This window comes from Telopea speciosissima, chromosome 1 (genome assembly GCF_018873765.1).
Source record: "Telopea speciosissima isolate NSW1024214 ecotype Mountain lineage chromosome 1, Tspe_v1, whole genome shotgun sequence".
NCBI classification, from domain to species: Eukaryota; Viridiplantae; Streptophyta; class Magnoliopsida; order Proteales; family Proteaceae; genus Telopea; species Telopea speciosissima.
The window spans coordinates 67,920,373-67,935,142 of record NC_057916.1 but is presented as its reverse complement, the minus strand read 5'-3'; the positions used below and the strand labels follow the sequence as shown (position 1 = coordinate 67,935,142).

Below are 14,770 nucleotides of genomic sequence, written 5' to 3'. Positions count from 1 at the left end.
AATGCAAGAATTCATGGTTATACATGGATGGTTGATAAATGCAAGGATTCATGGGCATACATGAGAAGGTATTTGATTGAATTTGAAATTTGAAATGTGACTAATCCATGAGGTGTACAACTAATTCCAGTGTTAATAACCAAAATGAAATGTCCATATAGCTCCATAAATTAAAAAAAATAAAATTATCCACGAGAACACGTGACTCAAAATGTTAAACCTTATCTGAATGGACTGTGTAAATGAATTTTCCCTCATTTGTTAGGGCTGATTTGGTATGATTTCGATTTCAATTTCAGATTGATTTCATTGAAATAATCAATTAATAGATTTTTTTTATCAAGACATTGAAATTGTTTTGGCTGCATCAATCTGAAATATTTCAAGAATAATAAAACTGTTGTAGTTCAATTTCTAAGAATAGATTCTCTATATTTCTTTGGCAGAGGGTGGTAGCGGCAGTAGTGGTGGTGGTTTACTACTGTGCACATCAAATTAACTATGTGCTCATCAAAGAATACGAGTGAATGTAATTTCAATTTCGATATGAAAAAGCTTCTCACCTATTTCAGAATTTCACTGAAATCTGATTTCAATTTCATGAAATAAGGTGTAGAAACCAAACCAAACAACTTCTAAATTAGAATCTCGGCATGTGTCTGAAATTTAGGATAACAAATCCCGATACATTGGCCTAAGAATTTTATCAACATGGAACTTGCTTAGACAGTTCGCTAACCACACTCGAGCCCCGGCTTCAGTGAAATCTCTTTCTACAATAAAAGGGAGACGAGACGAATTTCAATGAAATGAAATAGATTTTGAATCAATCGGTCAAATCACTCCACTGCAATCATCCCATGAAATTAAAACAGAAATCATACCAAATCATCCCTTAAAAGTGCACTTGTGAAACAACCAGAATGGTATTGAAGCCTTTTTTTTTTGTTTGTTGTTCCTTCATAGTGTCTGGCTTTACTAAACTTGTAGTAACCCGTGGGTGCAACTTCAACTAGATTTCACATTGAAATGGACTACTGAAGTCCTCACTTATGGTTTTCATTTTCTATCCCTAACCCTGTCATGTCTGGACATATCCAGTTCTCTTATGTGGGAAGTCTAGGACCAGTAGTTTCCGGCCACGTGGAAAAAGAATGTCCGCTTTATTAAGCACTGTCTTAAGTTAATTGCAAGAGAATTAAAGCCTTGAAACTTAAACTAGGGAAGAGAGTCAGACAGAGAGTGAATGATGTGGAGCAGCACTCACAATGTTTGACTTTATCCAAAAGTCCCTCCAAGTGGGTGGGAAGTAGTCATCAGCCCATCATCATGGACGGTGATAGTGGTGTAATTTATTATCAATAGGATTGTATCATAATTATTATTATTATTATATCTGAGACTTTATTTCAGCTAGTTTTCCTTGTCTATTATTTGGTCATCGACATCATCCCCTCAGAACAATGTTTTAACTAGACTCAAACTTTCAGATCCGGCTCCTTTTCAGGGAGTCCAATTCCTTTGGGATGTGTGCGATACAGTTCAATCGTTAGATGTTCATCCCTCTAGACATCTCCTGAGCGCTGGCCTCCTTTGAAAAGGAGATCAATATCAAACTTCCTCATGTTTCAAAAACTATTTTATTTCTTTTAAGTCAACAATCCTAGATCCGCAGGCAGTGATTTAAAAATCAGGATCGAATCCTCCAAGTTGGATTGAAATGCCAATTTTAATCGATTTGAATCGAATAATTCTGATCGATTCTAATCTCGAATCCAATTCCGGGTTTTTATTCCTTTCCAACTGGGGGATTAGGGAAAGGAATGAGTGAACAATGTAAGAAGGAGACAGTGGCATTGTGATCAACAAAAGGTAAGCCCCTTTTGTCTGGACCCCCCCACCCTAAGGTACTGGGGTACCCAAGTCCCTTGTGGCCCCTAGTGCATCATCCCCTAACTACCCAACCTTTTAGTTCATAAAAAGATCAATATTTCTTTTCTTTTTTTTCCTAATAGAAATTTTATTGATTGAAGAGTAGATTCCAGTCTATGAAAGATGTGTGATATCCATGATACCCATGATGGCCTCTCAAGGATATGTGATGGAGAAGGGGTCTGTTATGTTGGTGACCATTGAAACTGATTAACCTGGTGTTGGTTCTCCATCCATATTCAACACTTGTGTTTTGATTGATGCTTCTCCTCCTCATCTCATCAGGGAAACCATTGAAGGGTTTAACTCAAAACCTTTAGGTATTATGTGAAAATGGTCCGATCGAGGATATATTAAGACACATTCAAGATTCTAAATAACCGATATAAGACTATACCTTTGTAACTCCCAACAAAAACTGATTACACTAGAATCTTGTATGATGAAGAAGAGTAGGCAAATGGAGAGAGGACTTGTATAGTTTTTCCTGACCTTAGCTCATACTGGTTTTATGCACATTTATCCATTAATCAGTGAGAGTGGGTTGTAAAGAAAACTTTGCACTCATAATAATTTGATATGTGACTAATCTATTGAGGTTTACAGCCAATTCAACAATTGATCTTCGAAGATGAATCCTCTACATAGCTTAAAAAGTTATATTATTATCAAGATTAGGTTATCTAAACCCCAAGAGGTAGCTCAGATGGCAAAGACCAACACCGTACCTCATAATTAAGAGTTCATGAGTTTAAATATCCTTGGTTCTTATCTATAAAAAAAAAAAAAAAAAAAAAAAAGAAGATTAGGTTATCTTAAAGCATTTAAGAATTAACAACTCCCCTAATTATTCAATAAATTAGTATTTTTCTTATCATACATGTATTATATCTATCTACATCATCCAAAAATATATTAAAGGAAAATCCTAATGTGAGAGCCACTATCAAAAAAATGGACCAATGAATTGTCGGCAATTTTGTCATTTTTTTAGGGGGTTGCCTATAATGTTTGTTGACACATGGGAGTATTGTCATACATGCCCCTAGATGCCCTTTTCTCTTATGTGATATGATCAAGTCCCCTCCCTCACAGTAGTCCCAATCACTGGTTATACGACAATCAATGGTATCCATCACTAGAGTTAATTAACATCATAAATTAGGGAAAAGAATGTTAATCAGTCGTATGATTCCTGTGTCTAGACACAAAACCATGCAAAAACACCGTTTAACCCCAATGAACTAAAAAATACTCATTTGATCCTGCATGTGTTCTTATTGGCCCCCACATTAGTGCAGGTGCTACGCTACCAGGTATCTATCTTTTGCCCCATAAATTACTTTCATATTGTAGTTTTCCCTCTTAAAATTTGTATTATACCCAAGAATATGCGTCGCCCTTTTCTATGGGTCTACCAAGCATTGATTGACCAAAAAAACCAAGCATTGATTGACTGGTGTACAATCCCTCTGATACACTTCTATCCTTAATCTAACGGTCATAAGAGCCTAACTACCATAAAGCTGTTTCCACTGAATCTTTCCTTCTTTCTGTCGTGGACGTTTTCATGTTCTGGGAAATTGTTGTCTCCTTTCCCTCCTCGGCTATCTGACAATTCAAATTCCGTTAACCTTTTAAAGGCTGAAACAATCCCTTCGTTCTTCCTTTACTCTTACGTTATCTCTCTATCTGTCTTTCTCTCTTCAAGCATTCAGAACGGGAGAACTGTTCAAATGAAGAAACGAATGCCTTGAACCAGACCAACTCTGAAAACCCAACTCTTTCCTTTTGTTCTTCTGTTGAATCCTTCCTTAAATTCTGATCTGTACGGCCTTGAATTGTTAAGACTTCTTCCTTATTCTTTCTTCCATGAATCGTCGTTTGGGAGTTTTTCTCTTGTTGGGTCTCTTTTCAATTGCTTCTGCGGAAGAGAAATTTGACTCCCAACTTCTTCCTAGACCGTTAATCCTCGAATACCCTGAAACCCATGAAATCCAATTGAAAGGATCAGAAGATGATGAGCAGCAGTTACAGTGTACGAGCTGGAGGTTTGCAGTTGAAGCTAATAACCTAAACCCATGGAAGACGGTACCGCTCGAATGTGCTGGCTATGTGAAGGATTACATGACAAGCAAAGCTTACAGGTTTGATCTTGAAAGGGTCTCCATGGAGGCGGGTAGCTACGCGAGGAGCCTTCAGCTTGCTGGAGATGGGATGGATGCCTGGGTTTTCGATATCGATGAGACGCTGCTCTCAAATATTCCGTATTATTCCGACCATGGGTTCGGGTGAGTTTCATTCTTTAATCTTCACCTTTACTTGTAGAAATAGATTTTGGTTAAACTGTTATTTTTTCTGATGTTGCTTCTGTGAATTTTGTTTAATTGAGGTGATGGGTTTTGCAAGAAATTGATTCTTTTGCTTCTGTTTGGATGAAAATGTAGTTTGGAGGTTTTTGATTCGCGTGAGTTTGATAAATGGGTACAAAATGCTGCTGCGCCTGCCATAGAGTTAAGTTTGAAGTTGTATGATGAGGTCTTGGGATTTGGATTCAAGGTCTTCTTGTTGACAGGGAGGAGTGAAAGCCAGAGGACTGTTACTGTTGAGAATTTAAGAAATGCAGGATTTCGGGATTGGGACAAGCTTATATTAAGGTAAGGAAACTTCTTTTCGATTGGAATTTGCCTCCTTTAGTAGAATATTCTGTGTTGGAAGTTGGAACAATTGGACATTTTTTGTTGTTGCTTAAAATGATTTAACTTAGTCATGAAACTCAATATAAATGGTTATACCATTTGGTGAATCAAAAGATATTTTCATTAGGGGCTCAATTGGGAGTTCAATTAGATCAATGAACTACATATCAAGCGTTTGTGCTGCAAATAGTGGTGATGGCCAAGTAGTACCTATCTATAGAGGTGAATGAGGATTAGTAACAATGGTTATTCGAAGATCTGAGTTTCCTCACATTAGTTCAGGAATTTATAAGGATTATACGTTGGAATCTTTCTGCAGTTTGGTTCTTTCGTTATTGTTGACCACAAAAGGTTTAAACACCACACTAGTGAAATAGAATGCTGTAAACATACACTCAGTATGCGAAGACCCTCCTCATTTAGGATCTTATGTGAAAGTTTAGATTAGTTATTTATGATACACTTTTAAGTTTTGGGGAGAACCCAAGTACTCTCTTTCAGATCTGTGAAACAGCTCTCAGAGATCTTTTCCCATTTGGAAGATACAGGAACAAAACAATCAACATATTGATATTGGAAGACCCAAAAGATTCTTCTAGTGTGTCATTTCGGGGTCCAATGGATACTTGTTAAGAACCCTTGTTGCTTTCAAAGTATTTCTGTGTTACTAAATTCTAAGGGTTGGATATTGCATGTCTTGGTGAAATGGAAGCCAAAACTGAATTGGCTATTACAAATGTTACATGAACTGTATCAGCATGAATTTGATCTGCTTACTAGATGAAATCCAGGATATTATTTACAATCATCATTGTCATATGGGAATGGTCTTGGCCTTTCAATCTTCTACAATACTTAAGATTGTGACCATTATCACTCAAGACTGATTATCTCACTAATTTAGAAATTGATATTTATACTTTTGTTCCTCTGACACAAGCAAAATGTAGTGTCATAGCTTGTGAACAGAGCATGTATACTAGCTAGGACATCCTTGGATTATTGATTCATGTAGAGATTCATTGGACAAAGCTATATAATTTCCAGTTGCAAGTCTATTTGAAATTTTTGTGCAGAGCTCCTGGCTTCTCAGTTCTTCAAACTCCCCAGAAACAAGAATTTGCAGTCTTGAGGTTGCTGGCTAGCTCAGTTGGCAAGGTTTATTACTCATAGGATCAACCTGGTATCAATTCCTGCTTCACCCTCTGTATATGCGCTTCCCTCAGTTGTGCAGGTTTCCCAATCAATTTCTCCCAGTGGAAAAAATAAAGAATTTACAGTCTTAAAATGTGCCAATGGCTATGGTTTGATAGAAATTTTCTGTTATGGAACTTACAGGCGACTTGGTTCCCTTTGATTTGGTCTTCAATTTCCAGTTGTCTTCAACAATATTGGTCTAATATCTATTGCAAATTCGTATTTTGTCACAGTTCTATCATACAAATAAATGTGCAGTACCTCTTCCATCTGGTATTGATGTTTGGGAAATGGTTTTGTGATTAGCATTTTTGTTTTAGATGTTCAGAAATTTTGAGGATCTAAATCTTGACACTGTTCATCATTTTATTTATTTCTAATGGCATTTAAGACTCAGAAATGGATGTGCTATGCTACACATTCAAGACTTTCGAATGTTAATTTACATTTCCTACTTATGTAGAGCCTTGGAGGACCATGGAAAAACTGCAACTCTATACAAGTCAGAGAAGAGGAGTGAGATGGTGAAAGAAGGATATAGGATTCTGGGGAACTCTGGAGACCAATGGAGTGATTTACTAGGTGATTGCATGTCAAATCGTTCCTTCAAGCTTCCAAATCCTATGTACTATATTCCCTGACAGTTATACTTCATTGACAGCAGCAGCTGGTGTAAAACTTTTCAATATTTATCAACAAATTCGTTCTTGAAGTCAGCTATCTGACTCCTGTCAAGTGTAAATCCAAACACCAACAGATCATTGTGTAGCCCATCAAATTTACTTCAGAAAATAAGTCCATCTCTCTCTCTCTCTCTCTCTCTCTCTCTCTCTCTCTCTCTCTCTCTTGTACACACACACACACACACAAGTGGTATCAGAGCCAGTCACCATGTCATGGGTTCGAATCATGGAAAAGGTTACCTAGAGTAGAGTGAAAGCTGTCAAGAAAGGGCCACTTGCTGTTAGGAAAAAAACCTGGAACAGGGTGGACCCCTTGGAAATGGCTACCTACTGCCAAATTGAGAGCCGTGGAGGATGACAGCTACGGAAGCATGGTGGTCTGTTATGTTCCTAATGGGACCCACTCTAGTGTATGAACGCTAAATTGAGCCAACCTAGTATAAGATAAGTTAAGGGGTTTGATTTAACGTGTTCCATCAGCTCTGGAGTTTTTAACCTATCGATCAAGTACCTAACACACACACATATGAATGCTCTCTCTCTCACACACACACACACACATTTGAATGCATTTGCATTTTCCTCTAGGAACGAATTTTATTCACATTCTGGCCTTCTATGTAGCAGAACTATGAGGACATTAATGCTCTATATGCAAGTACCTCGAAGGCTCAAATATCATCATAATTCTTAATTCATATCTTCTTCAGAACCGTTCTAGCAGTACAACTTGAAGAACCTTCAAGCGGGCTGCTTATGCTCAGATGGGCACCCCAAAATCATGAGCCCTGATCAGCTCCTCGTATGTGAAGGCTTTATGTATGGTTTCCTGATGACACGACTTTTTTTTCTTCCATAAATGCCCATGCATATTGTCATTATAAGAGTGTTTAAAGGGGCATTTGTTGAAGAAAAATGGTGCATGTTGCTACGAAATCGTACAGAAAGAATCGGGACTCCAAAATCATATCATCATTGGATTTTGCTGATTGGCATGATCTTCTGTAGGATCTTTACAAGTTATTCTGATTAGGGTTTGCAAGATTTTTTTTAGAAAATCTTGACAACATCTAAGAGATGTACTAGGCATCCAATCGTTAGTGATCAAATCAGCTCCTTATGGTAGAAATTACCAATGGTGAAGGAAGATTTCCTTTATTATGGAGGAAACCATTTTTTCTTTTGTTCGTTCTACCTACCTATCATTACCCAATGAGACTTTGACTAAATAGACTAGAGAGGGGGGGGGGGCGCAAAGTAGGAAGAGGGGTACCTTAAATTACACACCGTGAAGACAGGAGAATCAAACCTGTGACTTCCTGTGATGCTGCACTCTACTAGCAGAGTACTAATTGTAGAAACAAAATCCTATAACGATGTAGAAAACAGATGAAAATAGCAAACAAATAATCACACAATACATGGATTTACGTGGTTCGTTAAGATGCTTAGGTCTATGGAGAGATGAGGGTGGTTTTCACTAACAATGGAGAATAGGGTTACAACCTCTTGTGGTCATGCCTCTTTGTATACAAAGAATTCTCAATAACTCTAATAGCACCTCATCACAACAATTTATAGGGAAACAAAGAGATACAAATTTCTTGAATTATCCCATGTAACGAAGATAACACGTAGGGCAAACCAATTTGAGGCCCTTGGGCCCTACTGGCTTTTAACGGTCCTTCAGAATCAGCCCACAAACCCATGTGACAGAATATAAGACATCCTACCAACACTAATCAATTGCGCTAGCAATTATTGAAAACCTTTTTCATGGATTGAGCTCGTTTGTGGGTTGGGGTTGAGCGACCATCGTGCTACACTCAACTCACAAGCCGCCATGTGGATTCCATGCTGATCCAATGGTTGATAGACGAGCTCAACATTGATCAAATTTTCATCTTTTCATTACTACTATATGGGAGAATTTATTTTTGAGCAAGGGGCCCACAGAGGAGTAGAAATGGGCCCAAGAGGACCACATATAATTCCTGGAAAGCAGGAAACATTAATACTTAATTGTTGCATATGCTAAGCGCGGGTACACATTGAGAGTTATTGACCCACTAACTAACTCTTAGGTGAGCATTGCCAAACCGCCACGCCAAGGCCCATGCTATTATCTATAGCTTATAATTGTATAACAGAAAAAGATATAATGTATCTATATGAGATATAGTTTTACCAAAAAAAAGAACAAAAGTCCTATATGAGATATATCGTTGCTTAGAGCATAATGTAAAATGGGGTTTAGTTCCATATCGGATGTATCTATTATTTTATGATCCTAAAAGTCGGTTAATTTTTTGGGATTGGTGTATGATTTGTGTAAAAATAAAAATAAATAAATAAATAAAAGACGAATTTTCTCTTTTCTAAAAAGAGTCAAGACAAGTTTGCAGATGGAACACCGAGTAATTGAAGTTTGGACCTCTTATGCGGGGATGAAGAAGCTCATTCCAAAGCAAGAAAATACAACATGAGCATGGAGGTGTTTTAAAGTTTTTATGGAATTATAGAACTTTTTTGGTTAACTTTCTATTGCTTAATTATTGTCTGTAATAATCAACTTATGACTTTTATGGAGATGTTAACGTATTGTGCTAGGATGGGAAATGACGTATTAATATCCATTTCATGCAAAGGTGACAAGGCCTTACACAGATTTTGCTAATGGGAATCCACTTTTGCCTTTACTAGTGGGAACCCACTTTTGTTGCTCCATTACTTAAAATGCTTATTCCATCAGGTCCGATTGGTTGAGTGCTTAATTAGTTGTTATCCCTTTATTTGACTTGGGCTTCATTGATTGGTTATATAATTAACCTTCGAATCTGAAGAGTATCCTCAAATGCCAAGAACAGTTCTAAAAGTGTAGCACGTGCAGAAGAGTTCCAATGTGAAATGTTATTCAAATTTGCTGCAACAGAAATGCAAGAATTCCCTCCCAATGAATGAGAGTTTTAAGTTTGGAGGAGATATCCAATTAAATCATAGTAGTTAAACCAAAGAATGGATTTGAGCACCCGTAGTACTGGAAGGACTAGAGAACAAGGCATACACTATTTTAATTCTGTAAATTAAATTTGTCTTTGATTAGAAAATAAAATTTTTGAGAGCCCAAAGGAATCAAATAGACATGAGGGTTTGATATATATATTGGGCGATGTTCTCTACCTGGGAGTACACGGGGTGCAGGTTGCACCCAAACACATGGGGCAGGACGGAAAGTGGCAGTCATTTCGACCATTTAGGGGGTGGGGCGATCATTTTGCCCACCCCCATGTGTCTGAGCGCTTCCTGTGCCCCCAAACATTGAGAGAGAGAGAGAGAGAGAGAGATTGAAAAAGTTTTTCTTCATTGAAGTGAAGCAATATTTATCAGTCCATTAAAAGTGTGAAAATGATTATGGATCATAAGATTTCTTTCCACTCAGTTCCGATTGATTAATTTGGTGATCTAGCAAGTGGCCAACAGTACGTAGCGGGTTTGGATCCGCTCCCCACATGGGGACGATTCCCATCCAAACTACACCGTACATGAGATGTAGGACCCACCTCTGGCACACGAGACCCACATCCCATGAACAATGGGATCAGGATCGTCTCCAGGGAGGCGTGTGCCCAGGTTGTTGCCAAGGGGCATCCAACGACTGAGCTGTGCCGCACACATCTCAGCGCACGCCTAGGGATATATGCGGCACAGCTCAACGGTTGACAGCACCCTGGGTGTGCTGAACTCCCTGGAGACGAGCTAAATTCTGAACAATGTGGATGGGGTGGCCGGAGACCGTCCCCACGTGAGGAGTGGATCTAGAAAGTCTTGGATTCGTTAGTTGCACCAAGTAGGTCACCATTTGATATAGACTATTCCTACTAGCTAGGATGGTAGCTTTCCTACTAATGTGTATTTGATTTTTAAACTTTGATCTATTCTTTGTATTGAGGCTAAAGTATCTTTAGAAGGGCACAATTATTGCAAGGCATCTCACGACCAATTTCGCTATTGATAACTTCAATTAAAATCTTCATAATACGAGATTAAGAAAAATAAATAATAAACAGCATAGAATCTTGTATTTATTAGTTTAATAAAAAATATTTATTAGTTAGTAGAGGTATTAGATATTAGTTCTTACTAAAAAAAATTATGTAAATGGGGATTCTTCATTGAGTGTTCCAAAATTGTTTTTTATTATTGTAGTTGTCACATCTCCCTTCTACAAATTCTCCCAAAGCCTAAAATTACTAAACGAAGAAAAGCCTTACCCCTATATAAAATAAAAGCACGCGTTAGCCCAGCAAGAAATCCCATATAGCAAAATTCATGGCTACCTAACTTTGTACACATCGCCTCTCTATCTAGTCAACTATTTTCGAGATTGTAACTTCTCAATATGTTTCTAAAGAGGTTAATAGAATTATAGACTTCCTAGTTAAGAAGTTCTTGTAGGTGATGTGTATGATAGTTTGGCCCAATTTCACTTGGATTGATAAAATCATGTATCCCAACAACTATGTGTTCGTCACGTTTGAATGAATTGATTTTTTCTTGTTAAAACAAAAAACTCTGTAAACATTAGAGATATAGTAATCGTTATCAGATCAGCCATGACTAATAGCAGATGGGTGGTACAAAAATCTAGAGGGAAAAATAATTAAAAACATGTATTGGAACCTTGGGGGCAAAGTTATTTGATACATGTATCGGTTTCGCCGGTGACCAATACCATGAACTTAATCCTCGATAGACATGTCTTCATCATCTTTTGTATTCATAATAAAATAAAAAAGTTTCCATCTTTTTTTTTTTTTGCAAAGAAAAATATATTAAAAACTAAGGAGCATTACAAAATGCAGAAATTGGTCCGAAACCACGGCAACTGTCTTAGTAGTTCGAGACTTATCAATTAGAGTATGCGTAAAAAAGTAAAAGAGAAAGAAGTCGTTTGAATAAAAAATAAAAAAAACCGTTTAAAACCATTTACACCGTTTAGATTCATCTAAAACTAAAAAATCGTTGAAACTGAAATCATTTAAGTTGAAACCGTTGAAACCGAAACCGTTTACACTGGATTTGGACCGTTTAACACCCTTCATTGATATAGATGTAAACTTTAACATTGAATTGAATTGGTTATTGTTATATGTTTTCTTTTAATAATTGTAAAGTTATAATTTTGCATTTGTTTTAATTTTTTTATACAAATAGATGTATACTTAACATGGAATCGAATTGATTATTGTTATATGTTTTCTTATAATAGTTGTAAGGTTATAATTTTGTGTATGTTTTAATTTTTTATTCAAAAGGTTTGAATGTCTCTTAATTTTTTAGCGGGATTTTTTTTTCTTACCATAGTTATTTATTTTAATCATAAATGACTTAATTTATTATGTATATATCAATTGGTTTTAAACAGTTCAATTCGATTTAAACCGTTTAACTAAACAGTCTCAAATTTGAAACCAAAATCGAAACATTTATTAAAAGGATTCATATTTTCAGTTTAAACGGTTTCAGTTTGGTTTTGACACCCATAAGCAAGAACTACTTCCCTTGTGACCTTTTAAATAATTACATTCTTAAACTGATCAAAACATTATTGAAGCAGAATCTGTCTGTACTTCTAGGTAATTGATGCCTGTTGTTGTTGTTGCTCGTAATCCTTGTTCAATAGCTTTTCCTTCAGTTTCGTCTGTAGATCTACACAACCATAATCAAATGGGAGGAGGGGCAAAATGCTGATGTCAACTGATAAAATTGTTGCCCAACTGACCTCACAAGTGTCCTTAAAACTTTTGATAGGTAACAGCGCTGAATCTGGATGAGGAAGTGCACGAGGATTAGATGGTGATGTAGAAGGTAGAATGCAGACCCAACATTTAATGTTGGATAAAATAGGTAAAAGGATTTGGGCGCTCTTGCTCTTGAAGAACCAAATGTCTTTCATTCCAAATAAAGTATAAAATTATAACCCTTATTGAAAGAATATGATGAACACTTGCTTTCATAAAAATTAGAGTCTAGTTACCAAGTAAATGCAAAAGGTAACTAACATGCAATAATTAAGGCAGTTTCCATTTTATTAGGCTTCACCATATTATCATAATAGGAGGTTTGAAAATGATTGAAAAGATACATAAATTAAAAAGAGCTAAGTTAATCAAGACGAGCTGTCTTGGGGCACTGAAGTGATTCCCAATTACAGTTAGGTTACATCAAGGTTCAATGTAGTGATAGAGTTCCTAGAGATTTAATCTGGCATGTGCTAGAGAAGAGAAGTGTTTCAAGTAAATATGCGGACATAATTAAAGATATGTATGATGGTGTGATGACTAGTGTAAGAACTGTAGGGGGTCACGGTAATGAATTCCCAATTATAGTTGGGTTAGATCAAATTCAGCTTTAAGCTCTTATTTGTTTGCACTATCATGGATGAGTTAGCCAGAGACATCCAAGATGAATATCTTTGGTGCATGTTTTTTGTTGTTGACATTGTTTTGGTGGATGAGACAAAAACTAGAATATCAAACTGAAGTTATGGATATCAACTTTGGAATCTAAAGGTTTTAAGACAAGTAGAACGGAGACGGAGTATATGGTGTGTAACTTTAGTAATTCCTAGACGAATAATAAGAGCATGAAAGTTGATGAGATGGAGATTCCGCAAAGTGATCATTTTTTGTATCTAGGATCTATCATCAATAATGAAGTCGATATAGAAGCAAATATCTCAAAAAAAGTTATAGTAGGATGGATGAAGTCGAGAGGGGCATCCAAAGTGACTGACAAATTCCTTTAAAGTTTAAAGGAAAATTTTATAGGACAGTCATAAGACCAACTATGATGTATGGCGCAAAGTGCTGGGTGGTTAAGAAGCATCATATATATAAATTAAGTGTAGCGGATATGAGGATACTGAGATGGATGAGTGGTCAAACCATGAAGGATAAAATACGGAATGATCATATTAGAGCTAATTTAGGAGTAGTCTCAATCCAAGATAAGTTACATGAAAGTTGTTTGAGGTGGCATGGCCATGTTCAACGGAGGCAATTGGATATCCCAATTTTCAAATTGAAGGTACTGAAAGAACTAAGGGCAAGTCTAAAATGATCATATGATAAGTGGTGAGGAAAGACATCCATAGGCTAGGCCTTGTCTCAAGTATGATGCCGAATAGAGTTGACTGGAGGGCAAGGATCCGTGTAGCCGACCACATGTAGTGTGTATATGACTGAGTGTAGTGTAGTTGTTGTGTTCTTTTCCTTATTTACTTTTATTAATAATATTTTTTCTTTGCAAAGATACATGTAGCCGACTCCATTTTAGTTGGTATAAAACTGAGTTATTGTTGTTGTTGTTGTTGTTGACATATCAAATGGGGCTCTAGCCAATATGTTAAGTTTCAATCCAAGCAGAATTCCCAAGTGGCAAAATAATGCCTTGAAATCTAGGAATTGCAAGAGGGTGCATGAGCATATTTTTTTTAGTTTTTATTTTTGATAGAAGTGCATGGGCATATATGGACAACTGAAAAATAGAAGGATGCATGCTAAAACACAGGAGAGTATTTGATAAAATTAATCCTAAAATTAATCATCATGACTAATCAAACCCCATACATATCTAACCTATAGTCAAATTGCCACATCATCCCACCACGTCGCTAAAATTGGTGAGCCACCCCAATAAACTTATTGGATCGATCCATTTAAAGTAAATTTAATTTGTCTTTTGAAAAAAGAATTTCCTATAACACCCCTCAATGTCTCAAATAAATTGTAATTTTTTTATTTGTCTTTTTAGTATGATACATAATTTTTTTTAGTCAATCCCATTTAGTTGGGATAAGACTTAGTTGTTATGTTGTATTATGATATACAGTTTTTTCTAATAAGAGTAATAGTAACATTCAGATGTATACTTGAAAAATGTGCATAACAATGACACATTTTGATAATGACATAATGATATATCACTTTTAAATTATTTTTAAAACCCCTTTTATGTCTCTGTCTTAAGGAATTTTTGAGGATAAGATAAAGGGCAATTAAAAGAAGATGTCAATTTTTAAATACACCCATAGAAGTGTCTTCCATAAAAAAAAATGAATCACTAAAAGTACAAGTGAACATATTAAAGGATACTTGTCTTTCAAATGGTCAAAATGACACCATCAACCTCTTATCCTTCACATAGCAAATATAGGTGCAACTAAAAATAAAATTAACTTATTTTAACACAGGCAGT

General features: G+C 36.2%; 1 protein-coding gene across 1 annotated transcript; it reads left to right on the top strand.

Moving 5' to 3' along the window:
• The first annotated feature begins 3,615 nt into the window (after positions 1–3,615).
• Positions 3,616–6,597, top strand: LOC122643222 (acid phosphatase 1-like). The gene is made up of 3 exons (XM_043836869.1): positions 3,616–4,223; positions 4,380–4,589; positions 6,292–6,597. The coding sequence occupies exons 1-3, from the start codon at positions 3,805–3,807 to the stop codon at positions 6,467–6,469; spliced, it is 807 nt and encodes a 268-aa protein (XP_043692804.1). The 5' UTR covers positions 3,616–3,804; the 3' UTR covers positions 6,470–6,597.
• The last annotated feature ends 8,173 nt before the right edge of the window (positions 6,598–14,770 follow it).

Excerpts from the sequence above, each read along its gene's own strand:
- LOC122643222 (XM_043836869.1), top strand. The coding sequence starts at position 3,805 with ATGAATCGTCGTTTGGGAGTTTTTCTCTTGTTGGGTCTCTTTTCAATT. Across the intron at positions 4,224-4,379 it reads TATTCCGACCATGGGTTCGG|TTTGGAGGTTTTTGATTCGC; the intron begins GTGAGTTTCATT and ends ATGAAAATGTAG. Across the intron at positions 4,590-6,291 it reads TGGGACAAGCTTATATTAAG|AGCCTTGGAGGACCATGGAA; the intron begins GTAAGGAAACTT and ends CTACTTATGTAG.